General features: G+C 40.1%; 1 protein-coding gene across 3 annotated transcripts in view; it reads left to right on the top strand.

The window, feature by feature from the left end:
- Window positions 1–15,890, top strand: part of plekhg4 (pleckstrin homology domain containing, family G (with RhoGef domain) member 4) — a 102,595-nt gene extending 86,705 nt beyond the window's left edge. For 2 of the 3 annotated variants that reach the window (XM_084403538.1, XM_084403536.1), the window contains exons 14-24: window positions 6,437–7,353; window positions 9,827–10,076; window positions 10,818–10,907; window positions 11,036–11,260; window positions 11,374–11,544; window positions 12,092–12,272; window positions 13,682–13,798; window positions 13,922–14,170; window positions 14,250–14,446; window positions 14,663–14,721; window positions 14,886–15,890. In XM_084403538.1, coding sequence (XP_084259664.1) covers window positions 6,437–7,353; window positions 9,827–10,076; window positions 10,818–10,907; window positions 11,036–11,260; window positions 11,374–11,544; window positions 12,092–12,272; window positions 13,682–13,798; window positions 13,922–14,170; window positions 14,250–14,446; window positions 14,663–14,701 — 2,436 coding nt within the window. In that variant the 3' untranslated portion in view covers window positions 14,702–14,721; window positions 14,886–15,890. The remainder of the gene's footprint in view (window positions 1–6,436; window positions 7,354–9,826; window positions 10,077–10,817; window positions 10,908–11,035; window positions 11,261–11,373; window positions 11,545–12,091; window positions 12,273–13,681; window positions 13,799–13,921; window positions 14,171–14,249; window positions 14,447–14,662; window positions 14,722–14,885) is intronic. The other variant, XM_084403537.1, reaches the window with a different exon arrangement.
- The last annotated feature ends 837 nt before the right edge of the window (window positions 15,891–16,727 follow it).

Consider the following 16,727-nt stretch of genomic DNA (forward strand, 5'->3'; position numbering starts at 1 on the left):
AATTCAATATTTTTATGTGGGAATTTATTCAAAGTTTGTAAAGATTTGAAACTAGTCTCTTTTTCTCTTGAACGGTCTCACACTTGTGTTCAAAAAGCCCATGCTAGACATGCTCTCCAGCAAAGCAGTATTATTTCCTGTTTGACTCATAAAATTGGACTAATGGGCAGACAGTGGCAACTTTATAGTCCTCATGTGTGCTTGCTGCCAACCAGGCCAGGGCAAAAATCAGAAGTCCCACGGTTCTCTCAGCTCCTATTTACAAACAGTCATTACCCCCAATAAAGCCAGCCAACCCCTTACTATATTAGAAACAGACCCTGCGCTCTGCAGTCCAACAATTTGTTTGACATCTGTTCTGTATAGACACACTTCTTGTGCCTTTTGAAGTATCAAGCAGAAGTATGTGCATAATTATGAGTATTTTCCTTCATTTGAAACGTAGAAGCAGGAAATGAAGCTCTCGCAAAGGCCCAGTGCTTCCAACAGGCCTTTAGTGTTTCACGGTCTCTATTGCTATGAAGCAGCTGGCGTGTATGTGCTTCACATTACTCTACATATGCAACACGTTTGTCTCTCAGCATACTCTACATATTAAACCAGAGAGAGAAGACTGCAATCACATCTGTCACGGGCTGCGTGTTCTTTCCTCTCTATGTGTGTGTGTGCGCATGCCATCGCTGAACTCTCCTTTCTTGAGCCTAATTCTTTAGGCTTTGACATTCATGAAGCTTCGTAGGAAACACAGAGACGTTCCTCCAGCAGTAGACACGTGCATACTTGCATGCCTCACCACTGACACGCACAACAAAAGAACAAAAACTAAACTGCTGAAACGTTCCTCATCAATCATACAACAGCATCAGGCATTAATTGATTGGTTTATGATTAATGACCTTTACTGAGTTTTAGGTTTGGTGAATTTAAAGCACCATTATTCTGGTTAAAAACCACTATTAGATTGAATTAGGCAAAATCACAAGGGGCTAGTTATCATACAGGTGCTGTCTCTCTCGTGTTCTCCATCCCTCTTCATCATCCTTTACTATTCATTTCATTTGATTTGCATTCCTTTAGATTAAGCTTTCAGATAGCATATGGTGTCTGACATGCTGCCATTGAACAGAAAATTAACCTTATTTATATTATTTATGACAGATGTTATTAATATATAGGCTATATTTTTTGTACAATAATAATAGTTTAGTTTTGTTTGAGTTATAAAAATAAATTAAAGTAACACTAAGTAACTTTTCAACCTTCATAATATATTTCCAAAACGCTTGTGATGGTACATCGACTTAAAATAGGTTGAATGACGCGTCTGCCATAGCCTGATGGGGTTTGTATAGTTTTTAATCGTACTTTTAAACTTCGGGGTTCGGGTAGTAACACCCGCGCACAATAAGAACTACAAAATTCGACTGCTTTACGGCATAGGCTACCTCACTTCCCCCAACACGTCTGTATATCACTCGGACAAGCTTTTCACTCGTTGGTGTGAGCTAAAAAGCACCTGGCGTTCTTGTTGATGGATTAGTAGACATCTTCGGAGGCTAGCTGTGCTTGTTCGATGTCCGACGATTTGTAACGCGTTGTGTTTATTCCCCAATCGAACTCGTGTAACTGTCTGTCACACCACGTTCTACCGTCCACAGCATTACTTGATAGACAAAAATAGGACAAGAATGAGCATCAAACAGAAACAATCCGCTTACGGTGTGTTCGAGGTGCACATACAATACAGACTGTGCCGAGTCAGTTAAACAGGGCGCGTACAGCTCTTAAAGGGGACACACCTTATTGCCACTCGTTACAGCTTCTATCCGACTGAACAGGGACCGGTATACAGGGGCATCAGGCTCAGGATCAGTGAGTGAAGAGACTGCTGCGTGAGTGGTATTTACGACAGTAACGTTAAATACAAGTAGTCCACAGCGACTCTAGGGGTCGTTGTTTGACCAAAACGGAAATCCTACATAATGGGGCTTTAAATGTATATTATTTGTTATAAATTATTACAAAATGAAAGATTTTTAATCATTTAGTTGTACTTTATTTTAACCATGGAGAGTACGGTAAATATTTTTGCTATTTTAGATTGTGTTGCTAATGTGTGAATGTATTTTTTTGTGGTACTGGTCCCGGTTGGTCTTCCTACACTCCACAGGGTGTCTTCATTAAAATAAATGGGTCTTTTCCATCTCTCGCTCTCATTTCCTGCCGCCTATAGCAAATCAGCTTTTCCCCTCTGTCCCCTTTTTTTCTCTTATTTTTTTCTCTTTATTTGTTTCCATCTCTTTCTTTTCATTCTCTTTTGCCAGAATCACTCATCCAAATAATGCTTTTTGGCTCAGGATGGTCCGCAGTTCATTCTTCAAACATTTTACCTCATTTTGACATTCCTCCTTTATTAGGGTAACCAGATTTCTTATGGTGGTGGACACTGGACAAAATATACTATGGTGAGATTGGGTACCTTTGATTAGGCTATTCTCGCGTAACAGAAGTTTTTTATACGATCACGCCTAACGGGACGTCTGGTCACCCTACCTTTATTGTCAGCGCCAGCGGCTTAGAGAAAAAGTGGGTAATTTCAACCAAAATGACAGAGATGTATGCCGGGGTCTTGTGTCGAGGGTTAAGCGGCCCTGTCTCGAGATTGGTACGGTGAGTTACAGAGCAATAACTGTCAGAGGAATTTAAGCCTGTGCCTCCTAAAAACACAGTGTGCATAATACCCCACTCGCATTTTGACACTCGCTATCCTTTTAAGAAAAAAAAACAACATTCTTGGCATGGCTCAGACATGAGATCAGAGACCGGCTGATGTCATGAAAACCTTTTCTCCTTTTTGTGGATTTCTTTTTGGGGAAATAATAAAAGATGGTTTCTTTCAAGTTTAAAATGCTCCTCTTGACCCATTTGGACTGCTAAGAGATTCATTTATGGGAGTGTACAAAAGCTTAGTCCAAGACTGGATCTGTCTCACTCCCACTGCTCTGTTTTAGCACATCTAACACTCTCTCTCCATTTCCCTGTGTTTCTCTCTTGCTCTTTGTGCAGGATTGAATAGTGGGGCCTTTAGAGGAGCCTCCCTCAGGCAAACTAATTCTGCTCTCACCAATCAGAGCCCCACCACACACACACACACACACACTATTAACACTTCAAAGAACCGCGCACGCTAACCAACCTAACGATGATGTCATCCCCTGCCCACAGTATTATGAGCATCATCAGATAGAGTGAGGAACTATATTGGGCTATAGATCAAAGTGTCTGCTTTATTTCACTAAGGGGAATGCGCAGGGCGGGGGGTATTTTTTCCACGAGGGGAGTCTCTGACCCCAGGTTCTCTGCAGAACCCGTGGCAGACTTTATCACCGTCAACCGTTGGTGCTGTTTTACTACAGGAACAGAGCTCTTTACATCTGTTTGTGTTTCCCGTGTCTGTTTCGCACATCACTTTAGCAGAACAGGGAGGTACTGGAGAATTAACAGGATTTCTGAAGTCACTGACTGTAATTCTAAAGAAACAATTATCAATATATTATTATTAAATGCAACCTAAGCTTTTTTGACAGACTCTAAAATGCTGTCAGTTGCCACAGAACATAATTTAGACATTGCCTCAGTTTGTAAAAGTAATACATTTGGGGAGTTAGCCATTAATACAGGCTCCTGCATGTTTTTTGGAAAATTGAGGTTATCGATTATCCTTTTTTTGGGGGGGGCTAAATATTTGTTTACATATTTATATTATTTTATATTAATACTTAATATTATACTTTAAAATGTACAAGAAAGTGTATATTTTAAGTGCTGTTTTAGTGCCATTTTAATTATTTTTTGCACTTCATTTAAATGGTGCTTTTGCGTGACAAATGCAAGTACAAATATTTACATGTGTTGTCCAGTAAATAATGTCTAAAGTTGTCTTGTATTTTTTTTATTAAAATGTCATTCTCTAATCATTTAGTCCAGTTTAAACCCGGCCTTCCACAATTGACTACAAGCTCACATTCAGATCTGCCTCCAATCAATCAACAACCAATAAAACTCCGGCCTACATTTATTTTTCACTCAGATGTATGTCACAATCCAAAAATATCTGATGGTACTTCCATTACAGCACAACTTTAATTAGGGATGCACCGATATGAAAATTTTGGTCGATAACGATAATTCTTTATATTTGAAATCCGATAACCGATATATTAGCCAATATATCTAAATCTAGATCCAAATTTGTATATAATTTTTGAGAGCCTGATTACAAAAGCGAAAGTCTCACCATTTAAAGCATTGTTTTTAATATTAAAAAACATAATATTACAACTTCACAAAATGACGCAAATGCAAAAGTGTTGTTTGCATCTTGAACTTACGTGCTAGTCAGAATGTGTAACTCCTGTTGTGGATGCACTCTTCCCGTAACAATGCGCTGAAACGCAGCAACTAAACCCTAAGAATTCACAACGTTTTATTACAATAGTGTTCTCTTTATAATGTCATGTAAAATGACAGTCCCAATCATAGTTATTCATGTCGTGTATTACTGTTTGAGCTGTGTGCGCTGAAGCTAAAGATGATCACCAGTAAACTGAAGCACTTTACTACCGCGTTAACCAAATACATCCTTTGTGAGATAATATCAGATAAATACAAAACAAAAGGCTGCGAATGCACAAACAAACGCGACTGTGCTAGTCATGAAGGTGTATATCCTTTGTGGATGCAGTTATCCTGTAATAATGCACTTAAACACAAAAAGAATTCACAACATTCTTTTACAGTAATGTCCTCATTATAATTTTATGTAGCCTATATGACAGACTTGTGCTGCATATGTTGCACTTAACCATATTTTCTAAGTGATTCCAATCATATTTCAAGCAATTCAAAACCATCATGACGAACAGTGCTCGTCTGAAGTGTCTCAGCTGAAGGAAATAATCCATTATTTATCGGCTTTAATATATCGGCAAAATTTTCTTATTCGGCCAATAATGATAACATTAAAAATTAACACTTTCAATTAAGACTTTCCATCTCAAATATTAAGTTCAGGATGAACAATATATCGGCCACCAAATCGGCAATCGCCGATTTATGTTAATAAAAAAAAAAATTTGTGAGTGGTTTTCTGTTTTCGAAGTTGTATTTAACCCTAAATATTGCTTTAAAGAAATTAAACCACAAAAAATGTGTACACATTTTTGCATCTCTATTTACAAGGGCCTTAAAATTCAGTGTCGCCATTTGGTTCTTACTCATCAATTATGTACCATTTGCATCTTTTTGTGTCTTCTGTGTGTGTGTCTCTCTCCTCTATCTGTTCTGTCACTTCTTAGCCGTGTGTATTGTTAGTGTGGGCAGCTGACCTCTGACCCCTGCTTTTGTGAGAGACTTTAGTATCTGGGTGCCGAAGGCCCATACGCTGGCATGTGGCCTTTGTGTCACCCTAACCTGAGAGAGAGACAGAGCCTAGGGGCTTGGGGAGCAAAGCAATGTCACCATGTCACATAGCAGCCAAAGTAGAGTGTGGAGGTTTTGTGTATGCACAGAATGAGAGAGAAGAGGGGGAGTTTTGCTCCTTTCTCAGGAATGTCTAAATACAAGCCTGTGTTTGCAGCCAGCACTGAAGTGTGTGTGTGTGTGTGTGTGTGTGTGTGTGTGTGTGTGTGTGTGTGTGTGTGTGTGTGTGTGTGTGTGTGTGTGTGTGTGTGTGTGTCTGTGTGGGGTGGAAGGTGTTTGTGTTTGATCTGTGTTAATCCCCTCTGAAGCTTAACCACTCATTTTCCAGCATGGAGAGCACTCGTATCCTCAGGAGCAGTCACTATAGAAACCTTCCTGCCAGGTTGTTAATGAAAAAAGGTCTAAAAACAAGAGTTCCTCCCAGTTGATGTAACAGCATCTTGGAGTGTGAGAAGGGGCCATCAGGTTTTCTCTTAAATGGAGAGACAGCTAGTAAAGCGGTTGGCATGTGTCTTTGTGGTAGGGTGCTGTCACACATAGTTGAAACTATAGGCCCTCCTGCTGCTGAGCTGCATGTTAAAGCCTTCTTACCCAGACCTCCCAGTTCCTGGCTAAAAACCTCTTTATTTCACATGAAAGAAGTGCTTGGAGGTTTCTCACTCACTCTATCCTAGCCTCATTCCCATTCACAGAGTATTTGTAGTTGTTTTCCATAAAAAGTCTCCTTTATACTCTTGTCTCTTCTCAAATATGCATAAAACATCTTATTGTGACATATTGCCTTCGTTCTCCATATCCCACTCTTTTTTTTTTTTTTGTCAAAAGCTGCCGTTCTACCCATTGTTGTTATTGTTAACTAAAATTAAACTATTAAAGTGACTATTAAATATTTGGTTTTAACATTGTTTTTCAGTGGTTGTCACATCGGCTGACTTTTTTTCCCTCTCTTTTTCAGGCGTATGAATGGGCGCTAGAGGGCATGCGTCATTTGGCGTGTGTTAGTATGGAGGAGTGTGGCATGTCTGAGAAATGTCAGGGCGTGATCACATGTTTGGAGGCCTATCGCACACAGCACCCACCGATCCAAGACGCACACTTCCAGGAGATGAAGGACCTCGCTGGGGAGCTGAAGAGTGACCAGGGACTCAAGCAGTGGAAGTTCGCCTGGTCCAAGTGTCAGGAGACAAAGCAGATGTTTGAGAAGAAGCTGGAGATGGCCCTGCGCTCCCGCCGCGAGAGCGACTCCAAATCAGCAAGGGGTGACTCTTCTCGGCGGAACTCGGACAGTTGCGCTAAACCTCAGGAGCGTAGCAGTAGCATCTCCTTCTCATGTCGGAAAGCGTTCGGCGGTGGCTGGGGCCGGGATAGACTTTCCTCACAGTCCAGCACATCTTCAACTCCCAGCAGCCCTTTAGGTATACGCCTGGACGCTCGTGACTCTGTCCGAACCCCGACAGGGAGTCTATATAGCATTGAGCACAGAATTCCTCACAACACCCCTGTCAGATCCCACAGGCTAACACGTAGCATCTCCACAGACGAGTCTCCTCAGCAGCCGCATCTGGAGGGGCTGGCATGTGCTACGAGCCCGAGCCTCACCTCTATTGAACCAAATCGCAGGGTTTTGAGAAAGACCCAGAGCTTCGATACTGCCGGTAGCGGGTCTGTGTCACGGTATGGGACCTGCCAGAGAACTTTGAGTGAGCCTGCACGGAGAGGAAACACAGGGGTGTTCATTAAAGGTCTGGAGGTGAGCAGCACTGAAGTGATCGATCGGCCATACAGCCCACGACTACCGCCCATGCATGGATGGTCTTCTCTAGACACTCACTGCAGTGGGAGTCCTGCTCCTGAAACACGCAGCAAGGGCAGGTGGGTACACTCAGCGCACGCGTGCAAATGCTAACCCACACTTGCTATAACATAAACAATCAACCAGGGAGGTCCGCAGGTCATCGACTCAACCAGAAAACAGCAGAAAAAAAGGTTTTAAAAAACTTTCAGGCATCAAGACAATATTATCTGCTAAGCTACTTGTAATTTATTGTTGTTTAAATAATTATATATAAATAGATACAATAATTATGTAAATAATATATAATTTATAATAAATAAATTATATAGATATTAATAAATATTATATATCAATTATGAATTTATACTGTATTAATAATTGGGTCCCACTTTATATTAAGTGGCTTTAAGAACTATGTACTTACATTGAAATTAATAATTTGATACATTGGACTTATTGTGTACATACATGTTTTTACATTGTACTTATATTTTGAAAATACCTGCATGTATTTACACTGTTGACCCTTCCCTTACACTTTAACCCACCCTTAATCCTACCCAAACCACCACACCTGTCCTTAACCTTACCCGTATCACACCTCAATAGCAGCAAAAGTGTTTTACAATACAACATGAAAACAATAAGTACATTGTACTTCTTTTTCGATGTAAGTACATAGTACTTAAAGCCACTTAATATAAAGTGGGACCATTCTTAAACCTCCAAACCTCTTCAGGTTTATAAATTTAACAGTACAAATATAGTTTTTCTGATAATTTTTTCAATTGAATTCATGAACAATCTAAAAGCTAATTTATTTTTCAAACAACATGTCTTTGATTTAATATATACAATCATACTTACTATTATAAATGGGTCTTCATACATAAAAATATACAATTTAGCTGTCTTTAAAGGGATAGTCCACACAAAAATGTCAAATTCTGTCATCATTTTCTCAACCTCATTTCATTCCACACCTGTATCCATTTCTTTCTTCTGCAGAACACCAAAATAAATTCTGAAGAATGTTGGTAACTAAAGAGTTTTAGTTCCCATTAAATTCCATTTGAATTTTTTTACATACAGTTGAAGTCAGTGGCAACCAAAACTGTTTGGTTACCAACATTCTACAAAATAACTTCTTTAATATCTTAGAAAAGTGGGGTATTTTGCATATCTGGCCATTGATGGCATCAAAATGTTTGAAAACTCCTCTATATCTGTATCAGCTGAAACACATATGGACTGAATCTCTTTAGTCTTGCCTCAATCTCTACATGAAGGAACTCAATATGTCTCCTATTAGACGGTCACAGCACTTTAATCCTCTGAATCTCCATGGATGTCTTTTCCAGCTGTGGTCCTACTGGTCACCCCTTAACCCCCTTGGGAAAGGGCCTGAGATGCAGATCACTTTCCCAGGTGGCTGCTGGTCCTCTGGGCTTTGAAGTAGTGGGGGACATGTTTGTGTTCTTCTTTTCCCCACAGAAGAGATGGATAGTTATCTGATTATATAGACATCTTAAGGAGGTCTTTACATCTGTGCGTCTTCCTTTCAAAACACATTATTTAGCTTTGCTCTCCAAGATTGCAGGGCAGATGTGATGTTGACAATATTTTCAGACAGAAATAACTCAAAACAAGGCATTTGGCTCTGTGTGGTCTAGTTATTGCAAATATTTAAGGCAGATGAAAACATTCTGATAATAACCCAATTTGAGATTAATGTGAATGCTAAAACATCATCTAATTTTTCTCGGTACTGGACACAGACACCATGTGTAGCTGTGTGGTGAGAAGGATAGTATAGATGAGTATGTAAATATGTCCTGCACACTTTCCTCTCAATAACAAAATAAACACAACACACAACAAAATTGAGGAAACAAAATTAAGAAAAGCATCTGATCATAGCCAGGAAAGTCACGTCATGTTTATTTATAGCACTTTATACAATAGATTGCTTAAATTCAAGCAGCTTTACCTTATTAAACATGAAAAACTGTGTCAGTGTCCATTTCATCAGAAGTCCAACTTCATTTTCTACTATAAAGCAGCTCTCCAGTGTGTTCATGTTTTCACTCGCGGACGTCTGACCTCGACGGACTCAACAGGAGAAATGCACACCTACCTATTACGTAATCGCCATGGACCAATGGTAGTACAAAGGTGTTTACCAGCTGCATCGAACTTTTCCGGAAAGTTTGTTTTAGCAAGCTGTTTCGAACTCCCAAAACAAACTTCATTCCGGCCTGATTTTGTTCGAAATAACGTCACATCAGTTCGTTCTTCGATTTTGCTTAAAGTATATTGGGGTCTTAAAGGATCTGCAAGACAATCAGAAGTCAGGTGCTCTATGCCTATCAGACATGTTGAGCATTCAGACTTGCTGTCATCAGTTTAACATGTCTATGGATGGAGGGTTTTTTTTGGAGAGAGTTGAAATAAAGAGTTAAACTTTGTGTTCAATATGCTCTAAAAGTTTTATCTCTTAAAATGTAAGCACTTGAAGTATGTTAACTGTTCACTCTCTCTGTCATTCAGTAAACTACGCCATATTGTAGATGAGATGGTCACAACCGAGCGGGAATATGTACGCTCTCTGCGGTACATCATTGACAACTATTTCCCTGAGATGGAGCGCGCTGACCTGCCGCAGGATCTGCGGGGGAAACGCAGTGTCATCTTCGGCAACCTAGAGAAACTAGTGGACTTCCACAGCCAGTATTTCCTCAAAGAGCTGGAAAGCTGCTGCAACCATCCATTACGTGTCAGCCACTGCTTCCTACGACATGTAAGAGAAGTCCCTTTACAGTCTTTTCACAGTAACTTTCATCAAACTGCATGGTCTGTTTTTTGCAATTCTGCAGTCTATAAATTCTTATTATTCTGATGTTTGCTGGACTTTTCTAATAGTTTTAATAGTGATCATTCATGGATCCTGAATTACGTTTTCATTGGAGATAAAACAAAGGGGCTTAATTTGTCAGTGTTTTGTCTGTTCCCAGTCCATGACTGGCTCATTTTTGACAAAGCACAAGTCTAAAACCATCCAGAATTTCTGTGTATTCTTTCTCTCTTTCATTCACCCTCCATGAATATGGGAATCAAACTGAGCCGCAAGTAATGATTCTGAGGTCTTTAAATGAGTGCAAGACCACCAGCCTACATTCTTTGTAGTTGTGGTCAACTCATAGTGCTGGCTCCCCTTAAAAGCTTTACTATATGAAACTTTCACAGAGAAGACACAGAGGCAGGCCGCTTGGCCTACAGCAGTGTATGAACTAGGCCGAAATCTTTGTTTCTGGCACAGAAAAACCTGCACTGAAATTACGGCACACTCCATTTGAACCTGAAAGTCTTATATTAATTTACCCAAACACAAAAAAGTATTTCCAAACAAAACTCAACCTGGAAATAAATTAGAAAAATGAAGGGAAGAGAGAAGTTCTCAACAAGAGAAGTGGATCTGGAAATTTGGATGATAACACTTAAAATATTGTTCTTTTGTGCTTTTTTCTATGTGAACATATAGCAAGACCAGTTTAGCCTGTATGCTTTATACAGCAAGAACAAGCCAAAGTCGGACACACTCCTGGCCAGCCATGGAAACAGCTTCTTCAGGGTGAGCAACTGGATCCATACTACACTCTAGACCACCTATGATAAACTTTTAGTTCAGCATCTTTTAATCTCATTCATTTCATCTCACCTCAGCCTGAGATCGTAAAATCTGAGTCTCTCTCATTCCAGCATAAGCAACTGGAGTTGGGGGATAAGATGGACCTGGCGTCGTACCTGCTGAAGCCCATCCAGCGCATGAGTAAGTATGCCCTGCTGCTGAAAGACCTGATCAAAGAAGTGACTGAGGTCCAGGAGCAGGAGCTAACGTACCTACGTGCCGCCACCGAGATGGTCAAATTCCAGCTTCGCCATGGCAACGATCTGCTCGCCATGGACGCGATCAGAGACTGTGATGTAAGTGTGTATGGCACAGCAGATATGCGCTACACTTAACGTGGAGAAACATAGGAAAGCATATATCTTCTTTTCTAAACTGCCATTTCATCAGTTTTCACACACTCTTCCAGGTGAATCTGAAGGAACAGGGACAATTAGTTCGCCAAGATGAGTTCACGATTTTGTATGGCAGGAAGAAGTGCCAAAGACATGTGTTCCTGTTTGAGGATCTGGTGCTATTCAGCAAACCCAAACGCATTGAGGGTGGCCTAGATGTTTACATATACAAGCACTCTTTTAAGGTAAGCACCTAAAAGACATCAGAAGTTCTGAGGAACAAGAAACATCTCCAGAAATGAAAACACAGCTGTAACACACTTTGCTGCATGCATTATGACTTAAGGCCCGTTCACACCAAGAAGGATTACTATGATGATAAGTATATTAGCGTCCACACCATCTGTTTATTATAAGCAGGCACTGTTGTTATGTTGTCTGCTGCTAGAAAAAGCGTTCTGAAAGTGATTCCAATGATATTGTTTCTCTTTCACTGTTATTGTTATAGTTGTGGTATGGACTCTATTCTTTTAAATCTAGAACGATTATAGTTCTAGTTATTGTCCTTGGTGTGAAAGGATCTTTACACTACTTTCTTTTACTAATACACTCACATTCTTTTATTATATTTCCTCTGACCAATGTTAATATAAACAGAAGGCTTTAGTTTAAAGATCTGAGAATCAGGTTGGTCCTCCTGCAAGCCATGATAACAACAAAATGCCATTAGCCCTCAATATTGATTGTGATTAAATGTTGAATATCCTCTTTACTCTATCATTCTCTATGTAGACGGCTGATGTGGGTATGACAGAGACATCAGGTGAGAACGTTCTGAGGTTTGAGGTCTGGTTCCGGAGGAGAACTTCAAAGAACCAGACCTACGTTCTCCAGGCCAGCAATGCAGACGTCAAACACGCCTGGACCTGTGACATCGCACGGATACTATGGCAGCAGGCCACACGGAATAAAGGTAGGAAAGAAAGAACTGAAGTGGCTGAGCTTGAACAAGTTCTTTGAATTTGTTTTGTTCATCTAGATGGAAAGAACAAATGAGAATGATAGGATAATTGCAGATAATATCTCCTGTCACATACCATCTTAGCATATTTAAAGATTTTTTCAGCAGTTCATCTGTGAAGGCCTCAGGCAGATATTTAAAACACGTTTGAGTCACACCAGTATTGTATTTCTACAGTTTGACTTCGAGTTTGAGAGAACGATGCAGATCTGAGGCATCATGTAACCTGTATTTGCACATATTTACTCAAAAACACTTTTTACGCTTTCTATGCGTTTCTTCATCTTGATGTCAACATGTTTGTGTTTATTCTGAATTTAGGGCTGTCACATTTTACAATTTTTACTACATGATAGGGCTGTCACTTTTGAGAAAAATCTAATTCGAACGGGTAAAAAAAACACCGTAACGGAGATTCAATCACAAATTTATTAACAGTCTGACAGTCATAAACAGGACTCAAGCCATAGCCTGTCTGAAAAATTATTTTTGACTTAATGTTTGAAACAGCAGGTTATCAACTTAATCTATATGAAGTGCCACTAGCACTATGCATAGCCAATCACAAAATTAGGCTAACGTTACATGGAAAAAAAGGTGCCGACCGGTTGTGCAGGAAAGCTGTGTCTCCGCTGCCTCATTTGGATGGCAACTTGACAGGTGAGCGCGAAGCCGAAGATTGGATGTCGCGGATGCGTAAGTAAACCGTTTTTTGCAAATTCGGCAAACTTTAACGGTTACTTTACCATCTACGGTGTATAACCCAAAATATTTCCAGACACTACTTTTTAGATGAGTTGGGGTCGTAATTGTCCGCTCAGGCTGGCCGTTCTGTGCGTTATCTTCCATTTTCAAAACAGGGTGGCTATTATTCGCTTGATTTGGTCATGGGCCTACGCTGCAATACGTTTAGAGCGCCCGCTACTGGATGAGATGGCAAACAATAAAATAAAAAACAAACGGTCTAATCATAGACTGTAAAAAATGCGCTACACATGGCACTTTAAAAACCGAATAGTTTATTTATAGTTCGTTTACGGATATTTCACGTCATGTTCCAATGCATATTCGAATATCGAATAAAAAGTGACAGCCCTACTACATGATCATTGTGCTAAAAAGAATTCACAATAACAATAGTATTGCAATATCTAAAATAATTTTGAAATAAATAAACAATGCTATCAGTCAAATTAATCTTTAACTTTATTTAGTATTTTCTCTTTTGTATTTTGGCGAATGGATCACACTCAATATACCACATTAAATATTACATTATCGCCAATGCCATTATTTTGCGACACTCCTTTTCTGATACATGTCATGGCAGCATTTTTAAACGTTTATATGTGTGTATGCAGAAATTCGAATGCAGGAGATGGTCTCTATGGGGGTGGGCAATAAACCCTTTCTGGACATTAAACCCAGCGATGCTGCTATCAACGACAGAGCCATAGACTACATTATGAAAGGCAGAGGTGAGCCTGTTTAACATGAAATAATCATCAGAATAACTTGCTAAATTGTTTTTTTTTTTAAATAAGCAGCAAATGATTCTCTTGGTGGATTTTACTAGCATGATGCTCTCTCTTCTGTTACAGGGGCCAGGACGAGAGCATCCATTGCCGTCTCGCTGTTTGACCACTCAAACCCGTTTAAACGAGCTGCAGTAAACGCTCCTGTTAGCGGCCCCCCGGTGGCTGGTGGCCCCTCCTCTTCCACACTGCTGGGACCCTTAAATCTGCATATGTATAGCAGCCAAAGCCTGTTAACAGGGGAGAGACCTCTCATCAGCCCCTGCATCGAGGAAGACGAGCTGGAACATGAGACCAGCAGTCAGCCGTCTATGAGTATGTATTATAACATGTTTGAAAGTGTGAACGTCTTCTCAGAAGCCTCATATAACGTGCGACTTGTCTGTGTTTGCAGCTACAGAGAGTTCGGGTTCGTCGTCTCACTGTCTGTCTGGTAGTGGCTCGAGCGGGTCAGACAGCGGATGTGTGTCCAGTCACCTTCCCGAGGCTTTGTCCGAGGAGCCCAGCTCACCATGTGACTCCTCCTGTTACTCCTCCATCACCTCTCCCACCCAAGAGAAAGCCTGCTTTAACAGCCAGTACATCTCAGCGGTTAGTATTACATGTGTCCATTTCAAATGGCCAATACTTTGATCGCACATCTTCAGGTCCGCATCAAATGTCACTGATGCAGAAACGTGTCGTAACACCCATGCTTATGCTAGCACTAATGCACACGCTCCAGAAGACACTGATCAACTGATGATCAAGTGAGAGCCTCCCCTTTAACCAGTGATAACCCCTGCGCCCATGTCCTTCTCGTCACAGGGGGAATCTCAGGTGATTGGTCCCTCTACTATAGTGTGAGCTCAGTAACCACTGCTGCAGTAAGTTTGGCTTTCGCTCTATGACATCTATGACATCACACTTCCACAGCTATGTGCATGTGCATTAATACACTCATCTCAGCATATTGAAAATATTATTCATGCTTTAACTAGGAGCTTTTACACATATGCTTGTACGTAATGCATGTTATTCTGTCCTGTAGGTTTAAGACCTGTCTGCTTCAGATTGAGAAGACAACGTTGCCACACCGAAGAGGAGTACAGAGCTAGTATTTATTGTTCCTACTGAGTGCAAGCAAATCTCTTACAGAGTTTAAAAAGCACTCGAAATAGCACTGTTTCTCTTTTTTCTTTTTTAAGCCACTTTTAGCTTCAATAGCTTTTATATAAATTTAAAAATGATCTATAAAAGTGAATAAATATTCTTGTATTTATCTTCTTTTCAAATGTTAAGATACAGTAGTGTTCTCAGATGTATTATTAACTGTAAATACTGTAGTAGTGTACAAAACACTTCTGAACTCTTGCGGTTATTCAGTTCCCACCCTTTTTTGTTGTTGTTGTTGCCCACTTTGCTGCAGACTTCAGCTGGTTTGATTTAGAAAAATGCCTGAATGTTAAAAGGCATGTTCTGAGCATCAGTTACACTAAAGGTGTTAAGCAATGTTTAAAGCATTTGTTGTAGAGTTTCTGCTCTTTCTAGTGTTTCCATATTCTGTGGGCCTGTGGTCAGTGTGCGGTGGAAACAGTTTTTGATAGCTGGCTTGATCCAGAATAAGAGAGCATTAATTCAGATCGTACGACTGACCTCAGGTCAGCTCTGCCCAGCACTGCTGCTCCTGGCTGCTGGGTATTTCTGCTACCTGTTTGGAAATGGGAGAGTTTTCATTTCAGTTCTCTTATTTACATTAATAAGTATAACAAAAAAACAACATGTAAATTGTAAATAGTTGCGCCAGTGGTGCTTTAAGGACATAGCATTTAGAAAGTAATCTTTATACATGTATTAACCAGTCAACATGGGAATCACTTAAGTGCCATTCTTTGTTGCCAATTTAATTTGGAAGTGTACAAACAAAAGATAATTAAAAAAAAGAGCATTGCAAGTTCCACTTCTAGCTGGAGCATGAGTATGTACTCTAGCGTTTCATTTTTCAATCTTAACAAGTTCACACAGAAGTAATAAAGACGGATTGCTTTGTACCGATAACGGAAGTGTGTTTTATTTATTGTCTTTAATCTTCCATGATTGGCATTAAGTAGAGAGACGTATCTCACAGACCCTGAAGGCTGGTATTCAATTTCTGCACACCGACTGAGCTAACAAACAGAGTCATTGTTACTAATGATAAACTCTGCCTTGGGGCCAGGCAGTATGTGGTTTAAATACGTCTAAATTCAAGCAGTGTGAGAAAAAATGCTCAATTAAGTTTACTGTACCGTTTTAGCCTTAGGGACATTGCCACCAATAGCTTTTTCACAGTAACTCTTTGTGAATGACTTGTGGAAAGCAACTGTACTCTGTTGGCCATACATCTTTTATTTACATACAGGCCTATGAGATGAGCAACAGACATGTAGTGTGTTTAAACAGGCTAATGTGTCAGGAAATACTGTGCTAACTGTTTACTGTGGCTCTGAAATTACCTAGTTCTTTCTGGCATGAAACTCTAGATGGTGCAGGCTGATAAGTCTAACTTGGTAAGTCTAACTTGATCACATCATTATCTACATAGCACAGCTGATTGGTTGTTATTGCATCTCAACATTCAAACAAATTCCAGTAGTGTTGCTGTTAGCAGCACGCTTTCAGAAACCCTCCATCTTCCCCAGCTCCACCTGTACGGCGGTTATTTCATGTATGTTATATATGCAGCAGCAGCAGTATGTCTTACATGCTCACAGTAATGTCTGTGAATGTATTGGCAGTAGCGAGTCTCTTGTACTTGCTCTGCAGTAGCATCAGCGTAGCAGATCTATTCCGCCTAGACCAAACACATTACCATGCCAATCTCTATTACCATACCAATCTCCCTAGAGTTATC

Source organism: Rutilus rutilus, assembly GCF_951802725.1.
Source record: "Rutilus rutilus genome assembly, chromosome: 3".
NCBI lineage: Eukaryota > Metazoa > Chordata > Actinopteri > Cypriniformes > Leuciscidae > Rutilus > Rutilus rutilus.